Source organism: Ctenopharyngodon idella, chromosome 15 (assembly GCF_019924925.1).
Source record: "Ctenopharyngodon idella isolate HZGC_01 chromosome 15, HZGC01, whole genome shotgun sequence".
Taxonomy (NCBI): Eukaryota; Metazoa; Chordata; class Actinopteri; order Cypriniformes; family Xenocyprididae; genus Ctenopharyngodon; species Ctenopharyngodon idella.
The window spans coordinates 30,301,503-30,327,801 of record NC_067234.1 but is presented as its reverse complement, the minus strand read 5'-3'; the positions used below and the strand labels follow the sequence as shown (position 1 = coordinate 30,327,801).

The 26,299-nt window shown below is 36.7% G+C and overlaps 1 protein-coding gene and 2 long non-coding RNA genes across 6 annotated transcripts in view; 2 read left to right on the top strand and 1 right to left on the bottom strand.

Annotated features, from left to right (window-relative positions):
* LOC127495092 (uncharacterized) overlaps window positions 1-12,676 on the bottom strand; it is a 20,950-nt gene extending 8,274 nt beyond the window's left edge. For both annotated transcript variants that reach the window (XR_007925051.1, XR_007925052.1), the window contains exons 1-2: window positions 8,471-12,676; window positions 4,526-4,661 (exon numbers count right to left, since the gene is read on the bottom strand). This is a non-coding gene — a long non-coding RNA (uncharacterized LOC127495092). The remainder of the gene's footprint in view (window positions 1-4,525; window positions 4,662-8,470) is intronic.
* LOC127495091 (patched domain-containing protein 3-like) lies at window positions 7,548-26,299 on the top strand. Of its 3 annotated transcripts, none has more exons than XM_051861536.1 (5): window positions 7,548-7,651; window positions 12,683-13,524; window positions 23,198-23,325; window positions 23,408-23,553; window positions 23,632-26,299. In XM_051861536.1, the coding sequence occupies exons 2-5, from the start codon at window positions 12,832-12,834 to the stop codon at window positions 25,263-25,265; spliced, it is 2,601 nt and encodes an 866-aa protein (XP_051717496.1). In that variant the 5' UTR covers window positions 7,548-7,651; window positions 12,683-12,831; the 3' UTR covers window positions 25,266-26,299. The 3 variants fall into 3 exon arrangements, with proteins under 3 accessions (XP_051717496.1, XP_051717497.1, XP_051717495.1); XM_051861537.1 differs by lacking the exons at window positions 7,548-7,651; window positions 23,632-26,299 and adding exons at window positions 7,752-7,884; window positions 14,097-14,187 and having other exon boundaries at window positions 23,408-23,423; XM_051861535.1 differs by lacking the exon at window positions 7,548-7,651 and adding an exon at window positions 7,764-7,884.
* LOC127495093 (uncharacterized) lies at window positions 14,195-16,096 on the top strand. The gene is made up of 2 exons (XR_007925053.1): window positions 14,195-14,881; window positions 14,979-16,096. It is a non-coding gene; the product is annotated as an uncharacterized LOC127495093 (long non-coding RNA).

Genomic DNA, 26,299 nt, shown 5'->3' with positions numbered 1-26,299 from the left:
AATGCAGTGTTGACAGAACTGGGCTAATATGGTCATACTTCCTGGTTCTAGTAAGAACTCTAGCTGCTGCATTTTGTACGAGCTGTAGTTTATTTATCAGGCGAGCAGAACAACCACCCAGTAGAGCGTTACAGTAATCTAGCCTTGAGGTCATGAACGCATGAACTAACTGTTCTGCATTTTTCATTGAGAGCATATGTCGTAGTTTAGATATATTTTTAAGATGGAAGAATGCGGTTTTACAGATGCTAGTAACATGGCCTTCAAATGAAAGATTGGTATCAAAGAGCACACCTAGGTTCCTAACTGACGACGAAGACTTAACAGAGCAGCCATCAAGTGTTAGACAATATTCTAGGTTATTACGTGAAGAAGTTTTTGGTCCAAAAATTAGAATCTCTGTTTTTTCTGAATTTAGTAGTAGGAAATTACTGGTCATCCAAATTTTTATATCAGCTATGCACTCCGTTAATTTTGTGAATTGGTAAGTTTCGTCAGGGCGCGAAGAAATATAGAGCTGAGTATCATCAGCGTAACAGTGAAAACTAACGCCATGCTTCCTAATGATATCTCCCAAGGGTAGCATGTACAGAGTGAACAGTAACGGTCCTAGTACTGAGCCTTGTGGTACTCCATATTGAACTTGTGATCGATATGACATGTCTTCGTTTACTACTACAAACTGATAACGGTCAGATAAGTATGATTTGAACCATGACAATGCAATTCCACTAATGCCAACATAATTTTCGAGTCTATTTAAAAGAATATTGTGATCAATAGTGTCAAATGCTGCACTAAGATCCAGTAACACTAATAGAGAGATACAACCACGATCTGATGATAAGAGCAAATCATTAGTAACTCTAATGAGAGCAGTCTCAGTACTATGGTACGGTCTAAATCCTGACTGGAAATCCTCACAGATACCATTTCTTTCTAAAAAGGAACATAGCTGTGATGATACTGCCTTTTCTAGTATTTTTGACAGAAAAGTGAGATTTGAGATCGGCCTGTAATTGACTAATTCTCTAGGATCAAGTTGTGGTTTTTTAATAAGTGGTTTAATAATAGCCAGCTTAAAAGTTTTTGGTACGTATCCTAATGATAAAGATGAATTGACGATATTGAGAAGAGGGTCTATGACCTCTGGAAGCATTTCTTTCAATAGCTTAGTCGGTATAGGGTCTAACATACATGTTGTTGATTTTGATGATTTAACAAGTTTAGACAATTCTTCCTCTCCTAAAGCAGTAAATGAATTGAATTTTTCCTCAGGGACACTACAATGCACTATCTGACACGATACTGTAGTAGACGGTTGCATGGTTATTATTTTTTCTCTAATATTATCAATCTTGCAAGTAAAGAAGTTCATAAAGTCATTACTGCTGTGCTCTTTGGAAACATCAGAAGTTGAAGCTTTATTTCTTGTTAATTTAGCCACTGTATCAAATAAATACCTAGGGTTGTGTTTATTTTCTTCTAAGAGTTTTGAAAAATAGGCAGATCTAGCAGATTTTAAGGCCTTTCTGTACTCAATCATTCTCTCTCTCCACGAAATACGAAATACTTCTAGTTTTGATTTCTTCCAGCTGCGCTCCATTTTTCTGGCTGCTAACTTTAGGGCCCGAGTGTGGTCATTGTACCATGGCATTGGATTAATTTCCTTAATCTTTTTTAAACGCAAAGGAGCAACTGAGTCTAATGTGCTGGAAAAGACAGAGGCAATAGTTTCTGTTGCAACATCGAGGTCTTCTAAGCTGTCTGGTATGCTAAGGCGATGAAAATGATCAGGAAGATTATTTATAAAGCAATCTTTAGTGGTAGAAGTGATGGTTCTACCATATTTATGGCATGGAGGCAGTTTAGCCGCCTTGACTAAATGTAGTATACACGAGACTAGATAATGATCTGAGATGTCGTCACTCTGCTGCAGAATTTCAACAGCATCAATATCGATTCCATGTGACAATATTAGATCTAAAGTATGATTATGACAATGAGTGGGTCCTGACACATGTTGTCTAACACCAATAGAGTTTAGAATATCTGCAAATGCCAATCCTAATGCGTCTTTTTTATTATCTACATGAATATTAAAATCACCAACAACAAGGACTTTACCTACAGCTAGTACTAACTCTGATAGAAAGTCAGCAAATTCTTTGATAAAGTCTGTATTGTGTCCTGGTGGCCTGTATACAGTAGCCAGCACAAATGTCAACTTACATAATGTTACGTAAAGTACCATAGTTTCGAAGGAATTATATTTGAAAGACTTCTGACTAATACTGTAAATATTACTATAGATTACAGCAACACCTCCCCCTTTGCCTTTCTGACGGGCATTGTGTCGATAATCATAACCTTGAGGGCTAGACTCATTTAAAGTAATGTAATCGTCCGGTTTTAGCCAAGTTTCTGTCAAACACAGCACATCTAGATTATTATCTTTGATAATATCATTAACAATAAGTGATTTTGAAGAAAGGGATCTAATATTTAACAACCCGAGTTTTATCATTTGTTTAGCATTATTATCTCTATTTTTTATTTGTTGAACATCAATTAAATTTTTACCATTAAATGGGTTTGGAAGTTTTTTGTTTTTACTAATTCGGGGTACAGACACAGTCTCTATTTGAAAATATCTAGGTGTAAGAGTTTCTATGTGTTGAGAGTTATCTGAATTTTCTGACTTCTGTAACGTGAGGCAGCTAGCAGACGGTCGGTTTAGCCAGTTTGTCTGCTGCTTTCTGACCTGGGCCCCAGTTTGTCATGTTTCAGTTCTAAGACTATGTGCCATATTACTAGAGAGAAGAGCAGCACCATCCCGGGAGGGATGAATACCATCTCTTTTTAACAGGTCAGGTCTGCCCCAAAAACTTTTCCAATTATCTATGAAACCTATATTATTTTGCGGACACCACTTAGACAGCCAGCCATTGAGTGATGATAATCTGCTAACTATCTCATCACTCCGACGAACAGGAAGGGGGCCAGAGCAAATTACTTCTCCTGACATTGTACTTGCGAGTTCACACACCTCTTTAATGTTAATTTTAGTGATCTCCGACTGGCGAAGTCGAACATCATTAGTGCCGACGTGAATAATAATCTTAGAGTATTTACGATTAGCATTAGCCAGCACTTTTAAATTTGCTTTGATGTCAGGTGCTCTGGCTCCCGGCAAACATGTGACTATGGTGGCTGGTGTCTCTATTTTCACGTTCCGTGTAATAGAATCGCCAATAACTAGGGCACTTTCAACAGGATTCTCAGTGGGTGTATCACTGAGTGGGGAGAACCTGTTTGATGTTCTTATTGGAACGGAAGAGTGGTGTTTTTCGCGGCTAGGCCGCCTCACCGTTACCCAAGTGCCCTGCTGCACGGGCTCTACAGCCGGAACCAAACAATGTACAGAGTTCACTAAGCTAGTCGCATCCAAAACAGTATCTGAAGCCCTTGCATTCTTACTATCCTCGATTAAAGTTTGGATGCGTGTCTCTAATTCTGAGATTCTCTCTGTCAGCCTGACTATTTCCCTACATTTATGACATGTAAATCCCTCATCACTGACAGAGAGAGCTATGGTAAACATGTGGCAAATGGAACAGGTAGCAATGCTGGGAGAGGATGACATGACTCACCGTGTTTGTAGACTGATCCGACTTACCACAGCTGTTTGAAGAACGCGTTGAAAAAGGAGCGCGCGAGCGACTGTTAACAAGTTGACAAGCTAGCGCTGCAAATGCAAATGCGTTGTAACAGCGATTTAGATTCAAATATTACAAGCTAGCGACGTCAGATTAGTGTGGTAGGCAATATTACATATACGGTAATAAAAAAATAAGCAACAATGAATAAAAGTAAGAGATTCAAAACAAAGCTATACGGAGTTACAGACGCAAACCAATCTGAGCAGCGAGGCAGCTATATATATATATATTATAGTATTTACAACACTTGTGCTACAGCTTGTGCTGCTATGCTGCTACAGTATACTGTAGTATTAACTATAGTGAACTAATAAACTAATAAATACTGTAGTATACAGTGGGTACGGAAAGTATTCAGACCCCCTTAAATTTTTTACTCTTTGTTATATTGCAGCCATTTGCTAAAATTATTTAAGTTAATTTTTTTTTCCTCATTGATGTACACACAGCACCCCATATTGACAGAAAAACACAGAATTGTTGACATTTTTGCAGATTTATTAAAAAAGAAAACCCACTGTACTTTAGTTTTTACAAGAGTAAACTGTAATGTATATTGTAGTATAATATACCCTATAGTTGTAGAAAACTTAGTACAGTATTGGGTAAAGTATTTTTTTATATTACTATAATTGTTATATTACCACATCAACTATAGAATTACCACAACAAATTAATTCATATATATATATCTATAGATATAGATATAGATATATGTGTGTGTGTGTGTGTGTGTGTGTGTGTGTGCGCGCGCGCGCGCGTGTGTGTGTGTGTGTGTGTGTGTGTGTTTGCTAATTACTTACTTGGGTATTCTGGTGATTGACGACTTTGATGATGATGATGATGCACGAGGTCGCACGATGAGGGGGCGGGATATTGATAATAGCGCTAAAAAATGTTTAAACATTTGATTGGTTTCCAAGCGGGAGTGGGTGGTGCCTGAAACAGCGAAGGACTAAAAATCAGGGCAATGCACTTTTTATATTTATTTATTTATTTATATATTTATTTATTTATTATTAATACTTTTACTATTACAAATACAATCACAAACAAAGAAACAAAAATGCGTGTAACATTAAACAAGCAAAAAAAAAAAAAAAAAAAAAAAAGCAGCATAAATTATTCACATTAAATTTCACATTAAATTAATGAAGCTTCTGCAAGCATTTTTCTTGATTGTTTAGAATTAAACTGTAAAAACAATCCCCTATTATGATCCTCAGTGCGTAATAGATGTAGTAGCAACATTCGTCCCCACTAGATATAATGAGTAAGTTAATAAGTTTCTGTAAAAAAAAAAAAAAAAAAGAAAATTCTAAATAAATATTCTAAATCAATATTTCTGCATATGCTGCTTCGGCACCTGCACGAGATGAAATCGTGAATCTTCGTTCGATTGAAGGGGCGCGACGATGATGATGACGTTGACTATAATAAATTTCTGCGTGCAATACTTACGCATTTTCTATCAATGGAAGTTTAACGGGAGGGTTTTGCGTACCATATACGCCAAATGTGACTTTGGCGTGTAAATACTACGCCGCATGAAAATGCAAACTCGTAGTATAGATACGCAGTAGCAGGAGACTGGGTTGGACACGCGCCAGATTAAATGGAAGTGCAGTCACAGCTTCCTTTTCTAGTGAAATTAGCCCTTATCATCTACTGAAATCTTTTCTCATTTCAGTAATGCGCATAAATGAATTTCACTAAGGTTGATGAATGTTTTCACTAGTGTTTGTAAGAGGCTTTTTCAGTAATGCATATGAATAAATTTCACTAAGGTTGATCATTGTTTGCAGAAACAGACAAGCGCCCTTGTTGTTTGTGTACGGAAACCGATAAGTCCGTTATAGCGAATTATAGCAAATATTTTTTAAACTGATGACTGAGACTAAAATATTCTACCTAAGATTGAGATTTTAATCTAACAATAATTTATAATAATTTTAGCGAGGATTTATAATTTCGACTCCTTGTACACCATACATGCTGAACCCTTGACTGTCCTATTGCGTTTGTGTGTGTGTGCGCGCGCGCGTGCTTGCGCGGATGCGTGTGTGTGTGTGTGTGTTTGTGTGTGCCGATCTGGGGTGCATTTCCCAAAGCGAACTATGGTCGCAAGTTCTGTCGTTATCAATAGAGTTTAATGGGACTTACAACCGTAGTTGACTAACGATGCTTTCGGGAAACGCACCCCTGTTAGTGTGTGTGTGCGCTTGTGCACAAGTGCGTTTGAGTGTGTTTACAAGCAATTACATAGTTTTGTTTAACTGCTTTTGCAAAAAAAAAAAAAAAAAAAAAAAAAAAAAAACTTTTTATATATATATATATATATATATATATATATATATAAAAACATAATTTCAATGGACTTTAATTTTGTAAGTTACCTGTATTTTTTGGAGATATTATTACTTAATCAAAACAACCCAATTACTTGGAATGCACAATACAAAATAAAATAAATAAATAAATAAAAAAAATATCATTTGTGAGAGTGAATAAAAACGGAGTTATCTGTTTTAAGACATATCAGAACAAGTTACTTTCAGTTAAAACTGCTCAGACATGCAGTTTAGTCTGAGACTGGTTTAAGCCTTGTCCATGAATCCGGGCATTAAAGTCAACTGGCTTAAACAATGTTTGATTAGTTGAAACTCCCTTTGGAACCACATCCCGCAGTCTCTTTAACCAAATAGGTGGCTTAGAATTTCTGTTAACTTGTGACTTTAATATTTCTAAACTCCCTCTTAAATTGTCCAAATTCCACCAGCAAGTGCTTTTATCATGGAAAATTTGATACTCACACAATTTCTCTCCTCACACTTCCTTCATTTGGAATAATGCCAATAGAACGGTTGCCAATAAATCTTTATTTTTAATCTTATGAATATGTTTGATAATTATGGGAGTCTTTTAACTTATTAACAATTCGTGCGAACCCACAGTTTCCCTGTGCAATTTAAGGAATTTAATTCTGTTATTAAAGCTATAAAGCTACCACTGTTCAGCTTGTTAAAAGTTATATTCACTATAACTCTACAATAATGACAAAACCAAAATTTATATTAAACGGTCTTGAATAGATTGATAAAACATGCAATAACAAACATTTGTACTATTTTTCAAAAACAAAATAGGACCTACAGGATTTATTATTATTATTATTTATTTATTTATTTATTTATTTTTTTGGAACTCTGTTATTGATAATGTTAATTGGAAGACTGCTTTAATCCCCTTTAAATAATGTATTATTAATAATAATAATAATAAAATTGTATACAATCTACCCTGTTAAATCATTCATTTCAAGATACTCTGATATTGATGTTTTATGCTTTTTCTAAAAGTGAGAAAGAGTTGTTGACTCGTTTTTTTTTTTTTATTGTAAAATTATCCAAAGTTAAATACTATTTTACAATAAAGGGTATTATTTTGTATTATGTAAAAATAATGTCAACAAAAGTCTTGAATACATTTATTAATTGTTAATTTATTTATATTACTGGCAATTTACATAAACAAAAACGCTTAAATTCATCCCCAGTGTTTAAGGTGTTTATAGTGGAATTTGATTGTTTTATGTCTTCTCTGAAAAAAAGTCATTAACATGTTTAAAATATTATATAATTTTCGGACCCCCTGTTACTAATTAATGCCACATTTTGATTTGCACTATTTTATGCTATGCTATGTTTGCTACTTGTTCTGTCTTCAAAAAATAAAAAAGGGCGTAGGAAAGTCTATCCGTTTAATTGCACTTTGATACTTAACCAATAGAGGGCACACGTGTTTCTCTTGAACGATTCCTGTACAGCTTTCCCTTTAAGATGCGCTCCGTACACCGCCCATTGCGCACAAGTCAAGCTGTGTAACGGTAGGCGTCTAAACTTCAGAGCTGTGTGCGTTTGTGAAGAAAAGTAAGTTTATTTCTCATTTTCAAGTAGAAACGTGCACGTTAATGGTTTTGATGTTATTATGATGATGTTGGATTAATCTCGCTTGTTTGTATTTGCATAATATGCCGTTATTCGTTAATTATTGTCGGGAAGCTAAAAAAAGTGAGTGACATGTGAGGGCGTAACCCATACTCTGAATGTGTTCTCTGCGTTTAACCCATCCGTTTAGAGCACACACATTAGGAGTAACGCTAGTGAGTATTGAACACACACACACACTGCAAACCGTATAATGTGTTGTTGTTGTTGTTATATTAACATCTAGATGTTGATCTGTTAGCCACATTAAGATTATTTTGACATGCTACGCTATCATAATTGTGGAATTGTCAGCGAATTTCAGACAATGTTGATTGTTTATTATAGAAATGTTTATGATATTAAACTTTTCTATACTGAACTAAACAATCGTCGCTAGGACTAATAATTCGGGGCTCGAGCAGGCCCCTGAGTTTAGGGGAAATAGGCCTATGATACGAATTAAGTAATTATTTCTATTAAACTTAGTTCGGAGATGTCGCTGACTGATGGTTGTGGATGAAACATGTCTCTACTTACTCTCTCTCTCTCTCCCTCCCACTGACTCACTCTCACTCTCACTCACTTACTCACACACACACACACGCGCGCACAACGTGAGTGATTTCAGCCTCTCCTAAAATATCTCCAGCAGATGCGCAACATCCTTTTTCACAAGAATCGAAAATCACGTGACGCAGAGTAAAGTCTGCTATGGGTCTATTAGATTAATATGCTCTTTTCTCAAATATCGCTTCTTACCTTTTCTGTTGTCTGTTTTCCAAGTTGCTGTTGTATAATCTACAAAGAAATTAATTTCTGCTTGTTTGTAGCTTACATCCACTCAGACCGTTGCTCGAATTTACCGGGGGGTGGTTTTATTTCACGAGCTGTCATACAGTACAGGGTACGCAGCTACTCATTCAGAAATTCCCCTGCTCGTATCACCACACGACGAACATTAGTTATATAATTTATTCATTAAAAAAAAAAAAAACTAAACTCCCAATACATGCTTCAATGCGGGATATAAAGTCGTGAGAGATACATAATATTGTCGTGAGTTTAATAAGTTTTAAAAATATATAGCATGTATTAATCTCATGGCATTACATCCTACATTCAAGCATATGTTAACTAATCCTGACCGATTAAAATGATTAAACTAAGACAATTAATTTCCAAGACCACACTGTACACGATTATTAGTCTTTGCATTAATGGTGCAACAGCAACAATACTACTATGGGTTTGTAATAGGGGAGAGTGGGGTAAGATGAGCCTTTCTTTTTTTTTTTTTTTTTTTTTTTTTTTTTTTTTTTTACTTATGTGGTCCTCAAGATAAGGGAAAATGAGGCAGAAGTACAATGAAAGTATTTAAAGTAATTTCAGGATGTTTCCTATCATTTTAAATGATCAGAATACATATGTGACAAAGGGTTCTAAAAATATGGCTTCTTATAAAAAAGTACTCCTCTGGCTCAATTTACCCCAGGTTAGGGGTAAGTTGATCCGAGTCAGTAGGTGGGTGTAAACTGACCATCTAACTGAATCTGAATCAAACCTATGTGAAATTTTAAAGATAATGTAACTATTTTAATAACTAATTTAATAATCAAATTTCCTTTGACAAATATTCTTTGTAAAAATATTTTACAAATATTTATTTTTTTAAAGCTAAATTAAACAGCATAAAACCAGCCAAATGAAGTTGAAATTTCAGTATCTTTAATTGTTTGCATTTCTGAAACAGTATGTTGAACATCAAAGTTGTAACCTTCCCATAAACAGACTAAACAGAGTTTGTTGAGTAAAATTAAATAAAAACTAAATAAGAATGAATAAATGTCACTGAAACTAATAAACATTTTAGTCAAAAGGTTCTTGACATGGTAGTTTTTCTGCAATGTCGACCATGTTAGGCCATTAGAGACTACAGGTGGAAAGATATAAATGATTAAACATCCTCTGGTTCGTATCAGAGAAGGATTTGGTGTACTTGTACACTGTTCCTATCAAATAAACTCGAAAATAAAGATAAACTAAACCAGTTGCGTAATATTACATTGAAATTACACCAGTTTATAGTTCAGATTTAACTAAAATTTACTGCCTTATGGTGGGGTAAGTTAAAATGCTGGCTCAATATACCCCACATCATTTGGCTCACTTTGCCTCATAGCTGCCATTTTAGGAAAAGCTACCTAGATTACCAATTCAGAATAATATTTAGCTAAATGACTTGCATGGTTTTATACGTTGCTAAATCACCAATATGCATCATAAATATTTTTAGACCTGGACAAATTTGCTTTTTTTTTTTTTTTGAAACAGCCATTACATCTGTTATGTTAAAATTTTACTTTGACAAGCCAAAAACAGTTTTTAAAGTAAATAAGTGACTTCCACTCCTCCCATGTGTTTCTCCTTTTCACAGTCTGGCAGAAATGATGGATGGTTCTAAAATATATGTTCATATGACAATAAAATGGTACGGTTGCCAAGATACAGGGGGTGGGTCAACTTACCCACTGGCTCATCTTACCCCACTCTCCCCTACTGTGCATTTTACAGACTTTAAGATGATGACGACAGGAAAATGTGAGTGAATTGAAATATCATTGAGATATGGCAGAGGTCTAGAAACATCCCAGGAGCATCTTGCTTCTCATTATGAATCAGAGGATCATGTCTGCGTGATAAGGAGCTGCCAGCCGATTATTTCCCCAGCACTTCATGTAAAACACTCCCTGCATCCCAATGCATCCCAATTCACTTCAAATTAGTTCTTAAATTTAGCTCTTTATTAGAGCTCTGTAGTCTCACCAATAAATCACCAAGACCGTTCAAGCATTTTCATGACATTTTAATTCGTAAAAAGACTTAATTCCCGGACTGGTTCTTACGCTCGGCTATCTATCATTGTTACCGGAAAAACTTTTACCCGGCGTGTGGCCATGTTACCACAACCTGCAAGTATGTTTTATTCTTTGGTGATGTGTTTTCTATAATAGTTATTTTTATGTTGTAGCAAAGACATAAACAAAGGGCAACGCTGTTTGGCTCTGCTAGCCAGTTCCTAATTGCTAATTCAAATTTATACGACAAACATCTTTAAACCCACCAGTGAACTTCGAATGTTGGTGTTTGTTGGGGTTTATGTGATCATTGTAGATTATTCTTTAACACTTGTAGTGTTTACCAACATGTTCATTTGGCTACAGGCATGCTAAACATGGTTCTGTGTAAACATGGTTCTTTACTGTAGTAAAACCATGATTAGTCTTCATAATGGACTCATAGTTCTGGCGACAGACATTTGGCTACACTCGTTCTATAAAGACAAATGTAACGCATACAGGCAGTAGCGATCACTATAGATCCGCCGTCTGTAATCATATAATCCCTTCAAGGAATGTAGTATCATTTGTTAGAACGATTAGCCTATATGAAATGCATGGATTTAATTTTATTTATTTATTTATTTTTGCGTGTATGAAGCTTTGTTTCTGTGGTCTTTGGAATAATATCCAGTAATTCAGTTTGTTTATTTATTTATTTATTTTTTATAAGAATAGTATGTGAGTACACTAAGTTCTGTTAATAGACAAACACTTGTTACTGTTATAAATTAAATAATTACTCTAGATTTGTTTGCTTTATCATTTTTTTTGTGTGTGTATTGTTTTATTGTATATATTTAAATATTCAGAATTCTTTTTGTTGTAAGAAAAAAGTTATTAAACCTGTTTGGAAGACAACACTTTATTCTAACCTAATTCAATATGTGATACCATATAGGCTTCCATGATAAAAGCTTCAGCAATTATGGTTAAATAAAAATTTGATACCACATGCCTATATATACAGTTTAAAGTAGGACTATAAATAATATAAATAATTAAAAACAGTTTGAAGCAGAAATATTTAAAAACCATACTTTTTGTATTCTCCTTATAATGTCTCTCTCCCCCTCATTAAGCTAAAACACATTTGAAAAATTTGTATTGCACCCCTAAAGTTTTTAATGCCTTCTTAAATTTTTCAACTTACGAGCACGTGTGCTCCTTGGGAAAAAAGTAAGCGTCAAGCCATGCAACCCCTAAATACAATATAGCTAGATTTAAATCTGTAAGATATTACCCAGCTCTAAAAAGAAGATATAGCGGCAACCTTTAGCCGCTGAGAGGCTAAGCAGCAGGACAAACTCTGTGACGCGTTTCGTTTCCATGCATTTAAAACCATGCACATTTATTGATGTTGTGTTGAATAAAGTCCATCAGAGAAAACACTTGAAACTGTAGACACGTTGAGAATGATTAAAACGGTCAACAGAAAGTGAGCGTTCCCACTCACTCACCCCCTCTCTAAGCACTACTTTCAAAAAACAGGAAACACTATTACGTAAATACCTACACCTACCTGTGCGTGATACATACAAAAACAATACAAAATAAAAGACATACATTTTCTGCACTTACAGAAGATAAAGCACTAAGGCATAAGAAGCAAATTACTTTGTTTTATAAAAAGCAGTATTTAAGTTCAAAATCGATCAATGACATTTAAAATCCAACAGGAGGAGGATTATTAGTGCTATTTGGTCTAAATAAAATGTTTAACCACTAGCTGTAACAGTCATAACAAACATAATCAGTTTATAGACCTCAGCAGCAGTTTTTATTAGTAACAGGATAGATAAGAAACATGAGGCAAAACTGAATGAAGAGAATTGAGAGTTGTAAATAAAGTTACATATGATTAATTTGTATTACTTTGTGTTTACCAATAAACAATATTGCAAAAAATTGCTCTTGCAAATCATGTTATCTTATCACCCACCCCCAGACCCTAATGTTTTGTGCTCAGCCGCTTATGTTTTATAAAACCTAGAAATGCCCCTGTCCGTAGCAATTTCACAGAAGCCTTGTAATATTCTTTACATCTAATTTGCACAATTTTCCTCTGTTTCAGACCACAAACCCAGTTGCTCACAGATGTGACCTGTATTTTTGTGCCCAACTTATTAAAAAAAATTTGACGTAACTTCACCAGTTTCCAAGGACTATCTGGTGTTGCTGGGGCTTTGAAGAAGGACGAGACTGCTGTAGTGAATCTAGAGGATGGCGAAGTGTAAAACAGACTGCATCGAAAGGCCCCTGTCTCTGGCATTTGAAAAGCTTGGTCATGTTGTTGGTAGATATCCATGTGTGTTTCTTTTATCAGCTATATGTGTAGCTGCTTCCCTCGGAGCTGGTTTCATTTTTCTTCAGGAGAGGAAGGCCAATGATATTGAAGACCAGTTTACGCCTGTCAATGGACCTGCCAAGTTGGAAAGAGCAATTGTGGTGGAAAATTTACCACAATCTGAAGAGTTTTCTCAGTTTCGGCTTGTGTCTGAAGGCACTTATGCCTCTTTGATCATCACAGACTTGCATGGAGAAAATATATTAACTGAAGCAGCTTTTAATGACATTATAGAGCTAGACAGACGAGTGAAAAGTATAACGACAGGAAACACTTTTGAAAACCTCTGTGCCAAAACAAAGGGAAGGTGCATGTCAAACGCAGTTTTAGACATTATAAATTACAATGCTACTGAAATCGTTTCTTCAAACATAAAATATCCGATGAATAAGGGCACGTTTTTGGGAACAACCATCGGCGGTGTAGAGTTAAAGCCAAATAGCTCAGAGCTCACCAGTGCCAAAGCGGTCAGGCTTTTTTATTTTTTAGACGAGAAGAAGACAAAGGAAAACTCTGACTGGCTTGATGGCTTCCTAAAACTCCTCGCAAATGCTACAGAGCAGAAAACGGTAAGTAAAATAAATTTTGTGAGTTATATCTATACACATGCATGCCTAATGACCAGACTTTGACATTAACACCCGCCAAAATCCACCGACAGTGTGGGTGGATTTCAGCAGTGGCGTGTAACCCCTTCTAGCCACTTTGGCGGGTTGAATTTTATACATAATACAACCCGAATTCCGGAAATGTTGGAACGTTTTTTTTTATTATTATTTGAATGAAATGAAAACTAAAAGACTTTCACATCACATGAGCCAATATTTTATTCACAATAGAACACAGATAACATAACAAATGTTTAAATTTTGCAATTTTATGCACAAAATGAGCTCATTTCAAATTTGATGCCTGCTACAGGTCTCAAAATAGTTGGGACGGGGGCATGTTTATCATAGTGTAGCATCTCCTCTTCTTTTCAAAAGAGTGTGAAGACATCTGAGCATCGGTTATGAGTTGCATGTTTATCATAGTGTAGCATCTCCTCTTCTTTTCAAAAGAGTGTGAAGACATCTGAGCATCGGTTATGAGTTTCTGGAGTTTTGGTGTTGGAATTTGTTCCCATTCTTGCCTGATATAGGTTTCCAGCTGCTGAAGAGTTCGTGGTCGCCTTTGACGTATTTTTCTATAGGTGAAAGATCTGGACTGCAGCCAGGCCAATTCAGCACCCGGTAGGGCTGCACGATTACGACAAAAATCATAATTGTTTATTATTCTCTTGAAATTGTAATTGCGATTATTAATTACGATTATCACAATTACATGGAATGATGTTTTGAATAGCTTTATATCATTGTTTGAAGCAACTGCATGCCACATATTTATGCAAAAATGAAAAACAAGCTGAAAACACTGTTCCTGATTTTTTATTTTTATTTTTATTTTATTTTTTATTGCTCTTCTGTAGCATTAAGCCTCAAATGTCAACTCTTCCAGCTAACACACGACGTAACAGTTGTACGACGTAATGTATTCGTCCTTTTTGGTAATTTCATGACTTAGTTTCTACTAACTGACAACGTAACTACGACGTCGCATGCCAGTAATTCATTACCTTCAAATTACCATCTCACAACGTCGTCAGTACGATCTCATAACGTTGTAAGATTACCAAGAACGTTCCAGATACGTACTCTATTCGTAATATATCGGTAATTCCATGACTTTATGTTGCACAGTATGTTGACAAGATAATTTTTCTGAGGTGTGAAACTTTTTATTTCGTAACAATTTATGCGGCTAACGTTGGCATAATGACACAGACATAGCCTAGCACCTTCTCATCTGACAGCAGATACTGAATAAGGACAACTCAAGTCACTTTTTACTTCAACTGCGTCTGACAGAAGAATTTATTTTTCCGAGGTGAGTCTTTACAACTAATAAATAGCTTTTATAAAAAATGTATAAAATAAAATTAACTTTGGAAAGACGTTAAACATTTTTTTATTGTTATGAATAGTGCTGGTGGCCGTTGAGAGTTGGCATGCCAACCGGGAAAACATTCAAGCAGCTGAAGAGGACAGTGTCCACATTTCCAAAGACTATAGAATAACACAAGACGCGTCACTCGTATTATTATGAATGGGAGAAAGTGCAACGCGCAATATGGCGGAATAAGTCCCTCCTTCTAAATAAGAGCCAATCGCCGATTGGTAAAGTCATCGCGTCACTGCAGCGGCCGTTAGAAGCTCCGGTTTCTATAGAAACAGACAGACGCGCGCCTCTGAAATGAGGCACAAGAGACGCACATTAGGTTGATCCAGCCTGAAAAAGAACGTTTTTTTTTTTTTTTTTTTGTCATGATTTGAGCGTTTAGAAACAAAATTTATGAGACAGTTGTTGTCAGATTTCATTGGTGATTTCAAATATGTATTTTAATCGAAAGCTTGGCAAACAGCTTTAGAGAATTTGATGTTTCCCCATTCAAAGAGATAGGAGCTGCACTTGGATGCCCGAGAGGCGTTTCAAAGATGGCCGCCGAGTGAAATGACTTCTCTTAAAGGGACTTTGACATTTCTCCGTGTTTCTCGTCAGTTTTATCAAAGCTTTTTAATTTTTAATTAATAAATTTAAGATCATCATGTTTGCAGCGAACAATATATTTCTGACCTAGTGGAATAATAGTAATAATATCTAGGTCTGAATTGAAATAGGCTATATTGTACGTTTTAATGGATCACGCTACAAACATAATGATCTTATAATACATGATGCATTGCTCTGTCCGTTATCGCATAAATTCCCACTTTTGTACACTTTTGCTTTAACGGACTTTAGACTGCAAAATCAAGCTGTTATATTCATATATTTATTGTCCAACATTCCCATTTTTTCTGATGCATGTCCTTAATTTAATTTCATATGTTGGTAATAATTCAGTGTTTATAAGCCTTTTAAAATATTTTAACCCAAACTGACTGGGTTTCTAGAGAGCAAAGATTTTGTGAAAAAAGTGGAAGACTTAAACACAAAGTGTGTAAAATAAACTGTAAAAAGGATTTGATGATCAGTATTTTATTCTGTGTTGTCATCATTCAGGTTGGATTTCAGCTTTAATGTTTTTTTTTTTTGTTTTTTTTTTAAACAAAGCAGCTGATATTGCCATAGTTCTAGTGGACTGCCGACTCGCTTTCACCCCAAAATTGCGGAAGCGCAGGGCCGCTGCTGGGCGCCGGTGTTTCAATGGAACGTTCTATTGAGTGTCGCTTCTTGTTAGTGTATATTTTTTGGTTTTATCCACCTTATTCCTACGCCCCATGACGCTTTGCGCCAATTATGGGTGTAACTTCCGTTAAAGAAAAAAGCTCTTGCCATAGATATTCTTGTTATAACATGTTATATTAAAATACCAAGCGTTACCTTATTCTCATGATGTCTGAAAATAAAACATTAAAGAAAAATTGACAGCTCATTCAGTCAAACTGACGGATAAGCTTTATTTGTAAGGCAACCTTATGATTTTAAATGATTCGTTTCAGTCTTTTTAAATGAAGTTCCCCAAACCGGAAGTGCAACCCATAATTCGAAACGCAGTAGACTCGTCAGGAATAAGGTGGATAGCAATAAATAGCAATAATAGATTGGTTAAGTAACATTACCCACAGTCCACTTTAAGTACTTTTGTTAATATTTATACTTCTGTGATTATATGGTATCTTTCCTTGATCGTCTGAAATGTATGTTAGCAAAATGTTACGCTAGCATAGCATATGTTTTTAATGATACTGAGTCCAAAACGTCTTGAATGCTTTTATTTTATGTTTCGCTGTAGGCTATATGTTTTTATTTTTTTTTAGTTTGGGTGTATTTTATTATTTTTATTTGGATTTTTTGTTCATGTTTTGTGTGTTTTTCAAAATAAATGAATTGAATAAATTTTGAGTCTGCATTCATCATTCACAGCTGTTGAAATAACCTTTAAATTAGTTTGGGCAAATGAGGACATAAATGATGTTAAACTACTGCATGTCTGCCCATAGAAAAATAAATAAATATAAAAATTACCAACTGATTACCAACACACAACTATTGATACACAAGGTTGCCATGACGTCGCAGTTACTAACTGGCAACGCCACAAGTTACGTTGTGGCAACGTATCCGGGAACACTTTTCCGGTTGCCACAACATCGCCACGAAAGTTTAGTCACCAAATTACGTTGCAGTTACGTAAGTCACATATTTTGGTTAGCTGGGATACATTGGTTTGGTTTCTTCTTTAAATAAAAAAAAAGTAAACATAGTATGTAGGGGCTTTCGCACCGTGTTGTTTTAGGAACTTAGTTATAGGAAATAATAGCCATCAGGGTGATTCCCCGAGAACTGTTCCACTATGGCCATTTTCACCGCCAGTAGGAACTTTAAACTGCGCTTGTTGTTGTGACTTTTATTTTGATGGCACTGAGAACAGCTCAGCCAGAGCCTGAGCACACAGTGCTCGCATTCTCCATCTTAATTAGTTTATGATCTGTTTAACAGTCCTGTCTAATGCGTTATTAGATAGAACTGTTATACAAAGAAGGTAGACAGTAAGTTATATGAAAGTTATAAGATTTTGCCATGTGGTTGATAGCCAATGTGGCTAGCTGAGCCGAAATACATAATCATGTTTCGCTTGGTCTGCTCAAAGTCACGCTGGATTTTCTCCTTAGCGTAAGGATAAGAGAGAGGTCCATCTATCACTGTTTTGCATGTTTGTAGAGTTAGTTCGAGGAGTAAATATATAGGCTGTGTGCACGGCTTTTTAAAAATGGCGGGTGCTGGTGTTTCGTGTTCATTCGACCAATCAGCGTAAACTTGCGTCGCTGGTAAAGCTCCTTTTGTGCTGGGTTAGACCTTTTACACTCTGAAGTAGTCGTGATCATTCGCCTCTCACAACGCAACATGCTCTAAACACACCTCTTAAACACGCAGAATAATGTAAATGGATTTTTTTAATGTAATCACGCCTTTGAACAATTACGAAATCATGGCATCCGTAATTGTAATTGCGATTAGAAATTCGATTAATTGTGCAGCCCTAGCACCCGGATTCTTCTACGACGAAGCCATGCTGTTGTAATAGCTGCAGTATGTGGTTTTGCATTGTCCTGCTGAAATACACAAGGCCTTCCCTGAAATAGACGTCGTCTGGAGGGGAGCATGTGTTGCTCTAAAACCTTTATATACCTTTCAGCATTCATAGTGCCTTCCAAAACATGCAAGCAGCCCATACCGTATGCGCTTATGTACCCCCATACCATCAGAGATGCTGGCTTTTGAACTGAACGCTGATAACACGTTGGAAGGTCTCCCTTCTCTTAAGCCCAAAGGACACGGCGTCCGTGATTTCCAACAAGAATGTCAAATTTGGACTCGTCTGACCATAGAACACTTTTCTACTTTGAAACAGTCCATTTTAAATTTCCTTTGTGCATGATAGAGCTTTAGTTGGCATCTCTACCAACAGTGGTTTCTGGAAGTATTCCTGGGCCCATTTAGTAATGTCATTGACACAATCATGCAGATGAGTGATGCAGTGTCGTCTGAGGGCCTGAAGACCGCGGGCATCCGATAAAGATTTCTCCAGTTTCTCTGAATCTTTTGATGATGTTATGTACTGTAGATGATGAGATTTGCAAAGCTTTTGCATTGACATTGAGGAACATTGTTTTTAAAGTATTCCACAATCTTTTTACGCACCCTTTCGCACCCTCACAGCTCTGCCCATCTTTACTTCTGAGAGACTCTGCCTCTCTAAGACATCCCTTTTATAGCTAATTATGTTACAGACTTGATATCAATTAACTTAATTAGTTGCTAGATGTTCTCCCAGCTGAATCTTTTCAAAATTTCTTGCTTTTTCAGCCATTTGTTGCCCCCGTGCCAACTTTTTTGAGACCTGTAGCAGGCATCAAATTTGAAATGAGCTCATTTAGTGGATAAAAGTGTAAAATTTCTCTGTTTAAACATTTATGTTATTTATGTTCTATTGTGAATAAAATATTAGCCCATGTGATTTGAAAGTCTTTTAGTTTTCATTTTATTCAAATTTAAAAAACGTCCCAACATTTCCAGAATTCGGGTTGTATATACATTTTTTCAATTGTATTCTTTTAAAAAGGCATTTGAAATTAAAAAAACTAATGCAACGTAGTGTTGTCAAAAATACAGATTTTTCAGTACATCGATAGTAAAATATATTTTCTCACAGAATAGACACCCGATACCAGCTGCTCTTTCTTTCTCTCATCTCTCCGACAGCGAGTCGACACACAAACCCGCCTCCCCTCACTCATTTCATTTGCTCCGGATAAATATTGTTGGTGTTACAGGGCTTGAATTTTGGCATGGGACTTCGCCTATTGCACATACTTTTACTCATTCCCGCAGATTTTGTTCTCACAACCAAAGTGCGTGAGCATAAACTGCCTCGTAGTACTAAATTGAGCTCTTTTCGCTGCTTAAACAGTCAAATACACACAAAATAATGTCAAAATGCCGGTCTTAGTGAGTATTCACGTAAACACAGTCAGTTATGCTTTAAGTCACAGGTGTCAAACATACGGCCCACAAAGGTGTCCAATCCGGCCCGGGGGATGATTTGAACAATAATAAAAAACAGTTATGCATGATCCACCGGCCATAAATCCGAACGTTATTAGTTTTATTTTTGCCAATATCTATTCTGGACTTGCAAACAAACTGCTTTGCAATCATTTCCCAAACTGCCATTTGTGTGGAAATATTACTCAGTCTGTAAACAGAACGATAACACAGCCACATGCTGAATACGGACGAAAAGAGAAGAACAAAGACGTGCCAGCAGAGCGAATACTGTACCAGGCTAAGCTTACTGTTTGTGAAATATAGGAAGAAAAATATAAATATTGAATTGGGTTTTATATGAATGTAACTTAGAAGGGAACTGTCTTCAGAAAAGTTTCGATCTCTCTAGTCTATATGCGCAGTGCTGCTTTGTGTACAGCGGTAACCAAGGAAACGCTATATCGCTGCTGTTCCACAAGCGCCACCTTCTGTTAGAGAGTGAATTTGCATTTACATTCAGTCCATCTGCTATTTCTGTTTTGTGCAGGTGTCTTATGTAGCATAATTTCACAAAGCTATTAAGTCAGACCATGCTGTTTTTTTCTGTAAATTTTGAAATTATACAATCTAATTTAAATAAAAAACAACTGCTCATGCTCAAAATGCAGTGGCGCCTGTATACCAAATGGCTACACATATTTTTTGTTTAAGGCCAGTTTGGCCTGTTATAGAACAAATAAACAACAAAAAAAAATTAAAAAATAAATAAAAGAAAAAAATTGGCAACCAGTATCAAATTTGCTTCAAAAGAAATTGGAATTGGCAATTAAAAAAAAAAAAAAAAAATTAAATAAAACATTATTTTAAAAATCTAATAAAGTCTTTTCACAGTAAAAACAAATGCAGTTTTCAAAGAGCAGTGTGTTTTTTTTGTTTTGTTTTGTTTTGTTTTTTTCTTGCAATTTAATGTGTGGTTTGTATGGTTTATATTAATGTAACTGTCAGCTCACTAAGGTTTAAAAAAAAAAAAAAAAAAAAATTCAGCCTGCACATGGTTACATTTTCTCCCATCCGGCCCTCAACCTAAAATGAGACTGACACCCCTGCTTTAAGTGAACGTTACCAGTTGAGAAAGAAAATGCATGTGTAACAGTATAATGGATCCGTGTGTCAGGTCTTAAAGTGACAGCAGCCTAATATACCTGCTGCCAAATTATGAGATAATATTAAAAATATCTATATGGCAGATTTTCCCCATGGTATCAATGTCAAAATTGTGGCCAGTGAAAATGCTAAGTGGCTAGTAACTTTGGAAAACCACTAAAAGTTAAATGTCAAGCTCTGTTAATGACCAATGTATGTGTAAATGTACCTCATATGCAGTGGTGTAACTTTGTTCTAAAAAGTGGGTGGGACAGGAATGTGTATGGGGTGGGGGGGTATTGTAATTGTGTTATTGCAATAATAAAAGTACAAAATTTATTGACATAGACGGTAGACCTCATGATAGTTTCATCCTTACATCTATAATACAATATATTCTTAGTCTCAAGAGTATTAGTCAATAAATACATGGATTTGCAATTGGTATTACATCGTCCTGATGGACTAGTGGTAGAATTTTTGTTCAGTGTGCATGAGATTCTAGGTTGTAATCCGCGCTCATATCATTTATTTTATTTTTTTTTCTCATTAGTAAACCAAAGATGCTCATCAGTGATTATATATTCAGAGTAGGGACATGTTTATGTGCATTTTGTTTTGTGATTTTACCGGAACGAAGTCTCCGGCCACAACAGGGTTAAGCGATAGATTGAAGAGAAAACTGTTGCGCCACTGATAACAGCAGCAATGAGCACTCAACATGATTTCAAAAACAACACATCCCAGCAACAGATCGCTTATTATTTAACACAAACAAACAAATTGCTAATCAACTAGAGATGTTTCTTTTGTATTAGTTACATCCGTGCCGCAGGGAAAAAGTGGTGGGGACAATATCGACCCTGGCAAAAAGTGGTGGAGACATGTTGCACCTGTCCCACCCGGAAATTACACCTATGCTCATATGACATTAATCTAATCATCTCCAATAAGTCAGGCACCAAAAGTCATTTGGACAGCAATTGAAATATATACCAAGATAATGAACTATAATGAACATCTATATTTGTTTGATTTTTCTGCCTTGTCATGTCCTGTCGTAATTTATAATAATTACAGTATCTCACAGAAGTGAGTACACCCCTCACATTTTTGTAAATATTTTATTATACCTTTTCATGTGACAACACTGAAGAAATGACACTTTGCTACAAAGTGAAGTAGTGAGTGTACAGCTTGTATAACAGTGTAAATTTGCTGTCCCCTCAAAATAACTCAACACACAGCCATTAATGTCTAAACTGCTGGCCACAAAAGTGAGTACACCCCTAAGTGAAAATGTCCAAATTGGGCCCAATTAGCCATTTTCTCTCCCCGGTATCATGTGACTCGTTATTGTTACAAGGTCTCAGGTGTGAATGGGGAGCAGATGTGTTAAATTTGGCGTTATCACTCTCACTCTCTTATACTGGTCACTGGAAGTTCAACATGGCACCTCATGGCAAAGAACTCTCTGAGGATCTGAAAAAAAAAAAATAGACGTAAGAGGTCTGCCAGCATTGCTGCAGAGGTTGAAGGGGTGGGGGGTCAGCCTGTCAGTGTTCAGACCATACAGCGCACTCTGCATCAAATTGGTCTGCATGGCTGTCGTCCAAGAAGGAAGCCTCTTCTAAAGATGATGCACAAGAAAGCCCGCAAACAGTTTGCTGAAGACAAGCAGACTAAGGACAGGGATTACTGGAACCATGTCCTGTGGTCTGATGAGACCAAGATAAACTTATTTGGTTCAGATAGTGTCAAGCGTGTGTGGCGGCAACCAGGTGAGGAGTACAAAGACAAGTGTGTCTTGCCTACAGTCAAGCATGGTGGCGGGAGTGTCATGGTCTGGGGCTGCATGAGTGTTGCCGGCACTGGGGAGCTACAGTTCATTGAGGGAACCATGAATGAGCAGAGCATGATCCCCTCCCTTCGGAGACTGGGCCGCAGGGCAGTATTCCAACATGATAACGACCCCAAACACACCTCTAAGACGACCACTGCCTTGCTAAAGAAGCTGAGGGTAAAGGTGATGGACTGGCCAAGCATGTCTCCAGACCTAAACCCTATTGAGCATCTGTGGGGCATCCTCAAACGCAAGGTGGAGGAGCGCAAGGTCTCTAACATCCACCAGCTCTGTGATGTCGTCATGGCCACACAAAATATTGACACTTTGGGCCCAATTTGGACATTTTCACTTAGGGCTGTACTCACTTTTGTGGCCAGCGGTTTAGACATTAAAGGCTGTGTGTTGAGTTATTTTGAGGGGACAGAAAATTTACACTGTTATACAAGCTGTACACTCACTACTTTACATTTTAGCAAAGAGTTATTTCTTCAGTGTTGTCACATGAAAATATATAATAAAATATTTACAAAAATGTGAGGGGTGTACTCACTTCTGTGAGATACTGTAGAATCCACACAATGAAACACATTTATGTATACAGTAATTATACAGAACAGTGTTTTATTGTGTTTTTTTTTTGTTGTTTTTTTTTATTTCTACAGGTCCATGTGTCTTACTTTACATCAACATCAAGACAGAATGAGTTTGAGACCAATTCAGACTCTGTCATCCCCCTCTTCTCTGTTACGTATTCTCTGGCCATTACCATTTCAATTCTGTCTTGTTCAAGGTATAAAGAATTTAAAATAAAAACACATTATCACATGTTTCTATCACTAGCTATGTTATTTATCCCTTGTCTCCTTCCACAGGTTAGACTGTGTCAGGACGAAGGTGTGGGTGGCCACGTTCGGCGTCGTCTCCGCTGGTATGGCCGTGTTGGCCAGCTTTGGACTGCTGCTGTTCTGTGGGATGCCATTTGCCATGACCGTGGCCTCAGCCCCCTTTCTGATCCTTGGTAAGTTCATTTATTTCATCACCTAGTAGGTGTCACACAGCTGATGTTCACAGGCTCACTGTCTCTGCTTTCCTCCAGGTGTTGGTGTTGATGACATGTTCATTATGATCTCCTGCTGGCAGAAGACTGAAGTTAATAAAGACGTTAAGTTTCGTTTAGCAGAAACTTATAAAGAGGCCGGCATGTCCATCACTATCACCACGCTGACAGATGTGATGGCTTTCTACATCGGTCTCATGACGCCCTTCCGCTCAGTTCAGTCTTTCTGCATGTACACCAGCACAGCTCTTCTGTTCTGCTACATCTTCAACATCACCTTCTTTGGCGCGTGTCTCGCACTAAACGGATGGAGAGAGGAAGGCAACAGGCACTGGCTGACCTGCATGGTAGTCCCAAAAGCCACTGGTGATGATGGAGGTTGTTGTATAGGTGGGGCGTATGATAAAAACACACAGAAGGAATTTGAAATGCCAGTGGATTCATTCTTTAAAAAGTATTACGGCCCTTTTCTGACAAGAGCGTGGGTTAAGACGCTCGTGTGTGTGATCTATGCCGGGTATTTGGCAGTCAGTATCTATGGATGCTTCCAAATACAGGAAGGTCTAGATCTTAAACATTTAGCAGCAGACGGCTCATATGTTGGTAGTTACTATGACAAAGAAGATGAATTCTTCTCTTCCTTTGGTCCCAATGTCATGTTAGTTATAAAGGATAAAGACTTTCAGTACTGGAACCCAGCTGCTCGTGAAAGTCTTGACTTGTGTTTGGAAAATTTTCAAAATCTGACAATGGCAGATTCAGGCATTTCACCTATTTCTTGGCTGAGGGCGTACATGCAGTTTGGACAGGGAAGAGGTGTCAATTTAGACAATGAAATGCAATTCAAAGGCCCTTTAACTGCATTTCTTAATCTGTCTGGTTTTAGTCAAGATGTTAATTTCACTAACAATCAAATTCATGCTTCACGTATGTTCATTCAGACTGTGGACATCCACACAGCGATCGATGAGAAGAACATGCTGAATGCATTTAGAGAAACCGCAGAAAATTGTGGGAAGTTGCAGACACCCGTTGATCTGATAGTGTACCACCCTGCATTCATCTATTTCGACCAATATGCCGTCATCATCAGTAATACAATCCAAAACATAGTGGTTGCTACATGTGCAATGTTAGTCATTTCACTCCTGTTGATCCCAAACCCTCTCTGCTCTCTCTGGGTGACTATTTCTATCGCATCTGTCATTGTGGGAGTCGCCGGTTTCATGGCATTATGGGATGTTAGTTTAGACTCTGTATCTATGATTAATCTTGTTATTTGTATCGGGTTTTCTGTTGACTTCTCTGCTCACATATCCTATGCTTTTGTGTCAAGTGAAAAATCCTCAGCGAATGAGAAAGCCATGGATGCCATCACTAAACTGGGCTATCCCATCATTCAGGGTGCCATGTCCACTATCGCAGGAGTGGTGGTGCTCGCGGCTGCTAAAAGCTACATCTTCAGGACCTTCTTCAAAATCATGTTCTTAGTCATTCTGTTTGGGGCCGTCCATGGCATCGTATTCATACCAGTGTTCCTGACCTTCCTCGGCACTTGTAGTAGCAGTCGTGAAAAAAGCAAACCAAATCTTCCAGAGCAAAATGAAATAACTGCTTTAACTCACGATTCACATGTAATTCAGAATAAGCCTGCTGATCCTGACTGTTACTGAGCTTACTTTTCTGAAAAATTTCACCTGTAGAATTTATTATTCAAGGTGAATTTCTCAATATACTATTGTGCTCCAGTTTTTTATCTTTTTATTTTTATCCTTGTCATCAGTATTATTTTCAATGCAGTTCTGTTTAATATGCACATCTATTCATTTTACAGGGTTTCTACAGGTTTCATCAAATCTAATTTAATGCTTTTTAATGCCTTTTTAATGCCAATTTTTTAATTTTTAATGCCATCTATATATGTCGCTAAATGTCGATAGATGATATTATACGGCAAAAACAATATTCACCATGTCATTGTTGTATTCATGTCATTGTTGTACACTTATCTCAGACTAATTGACAAGCGTCTCGGAAGCTAGATCAGATTAACAAATATATTCGTCACAATGCGCTTTCTTGGAAAAAAAGTCGCAAAAGGGGTCTGAAAAGTCGCTAAGTTGGCAACACTGATGCAGCCTTCCATCTCCAGGCCCCAGGCCACCGCTGTCCAAAACAGCGTTACGGCAATTTTACACCGGTCGGAGGCAATTACCAAACTGGTTCCACGTGTGTATCACACCAATGTACATATTTTACGACAGCAAATCAAAGTTATTAATTATGAAGGCTATTATTCAATATAAAATGTTATTATTTTCCCTCAAAACTATCTAAAAAAAAATGTAATGCCTGTAGGAATAAAATGTAATGCTTTTTAATGCCATTTAAGGCCTTAATTTTCGCAAAATCCATTTAATGACTTTTAATGCTTTTTAATGCCCTGCGGATACCCTATTTTAACACGTGGATGCAAACACAACTTCACTTTTGTAATTCAGTTACATTCAAGTACATTGATTAAACCACATTACTGAACATTGGAATTAAAAGAACTTGATCTCAGCATAATTGTCACTGAAGTGGAAAAGTGAGTAATTTATGACAGTATTTGCACAAATGCATAAACACCTCTGCCGCTTATGTTCTCTCCTGTCTCTGCTTGTTTGCAGTGCAAGGGTAAATAAAAAACTGGTTCTTTAAATAA

Bases quoted from the DNA above. Each gene is read 5' to 3' on its own strand.
- LOC127495091 (XM_051861536.1), top strand. From the start codon at position 12,832: ATGGCGAAGTGTAAAACAGACTGCATCGAAAGGCCCCTGTCTCTGGCA. The intron at 13,525-23,197 runs GTAAGTAAAATA...TTATTTCTACAG, and splicing joins ATGCTACAGAGCAGAAAACG to GTCCATGTGTCTTACTTTAC. The intron at 23,326-23,407 runs GTATAAAGAATT...CTCCTTCCACAG, and splicing joins TCAATTCTGTCTTGTTCAAG to GTTAGACTGTGTCAGGACGA.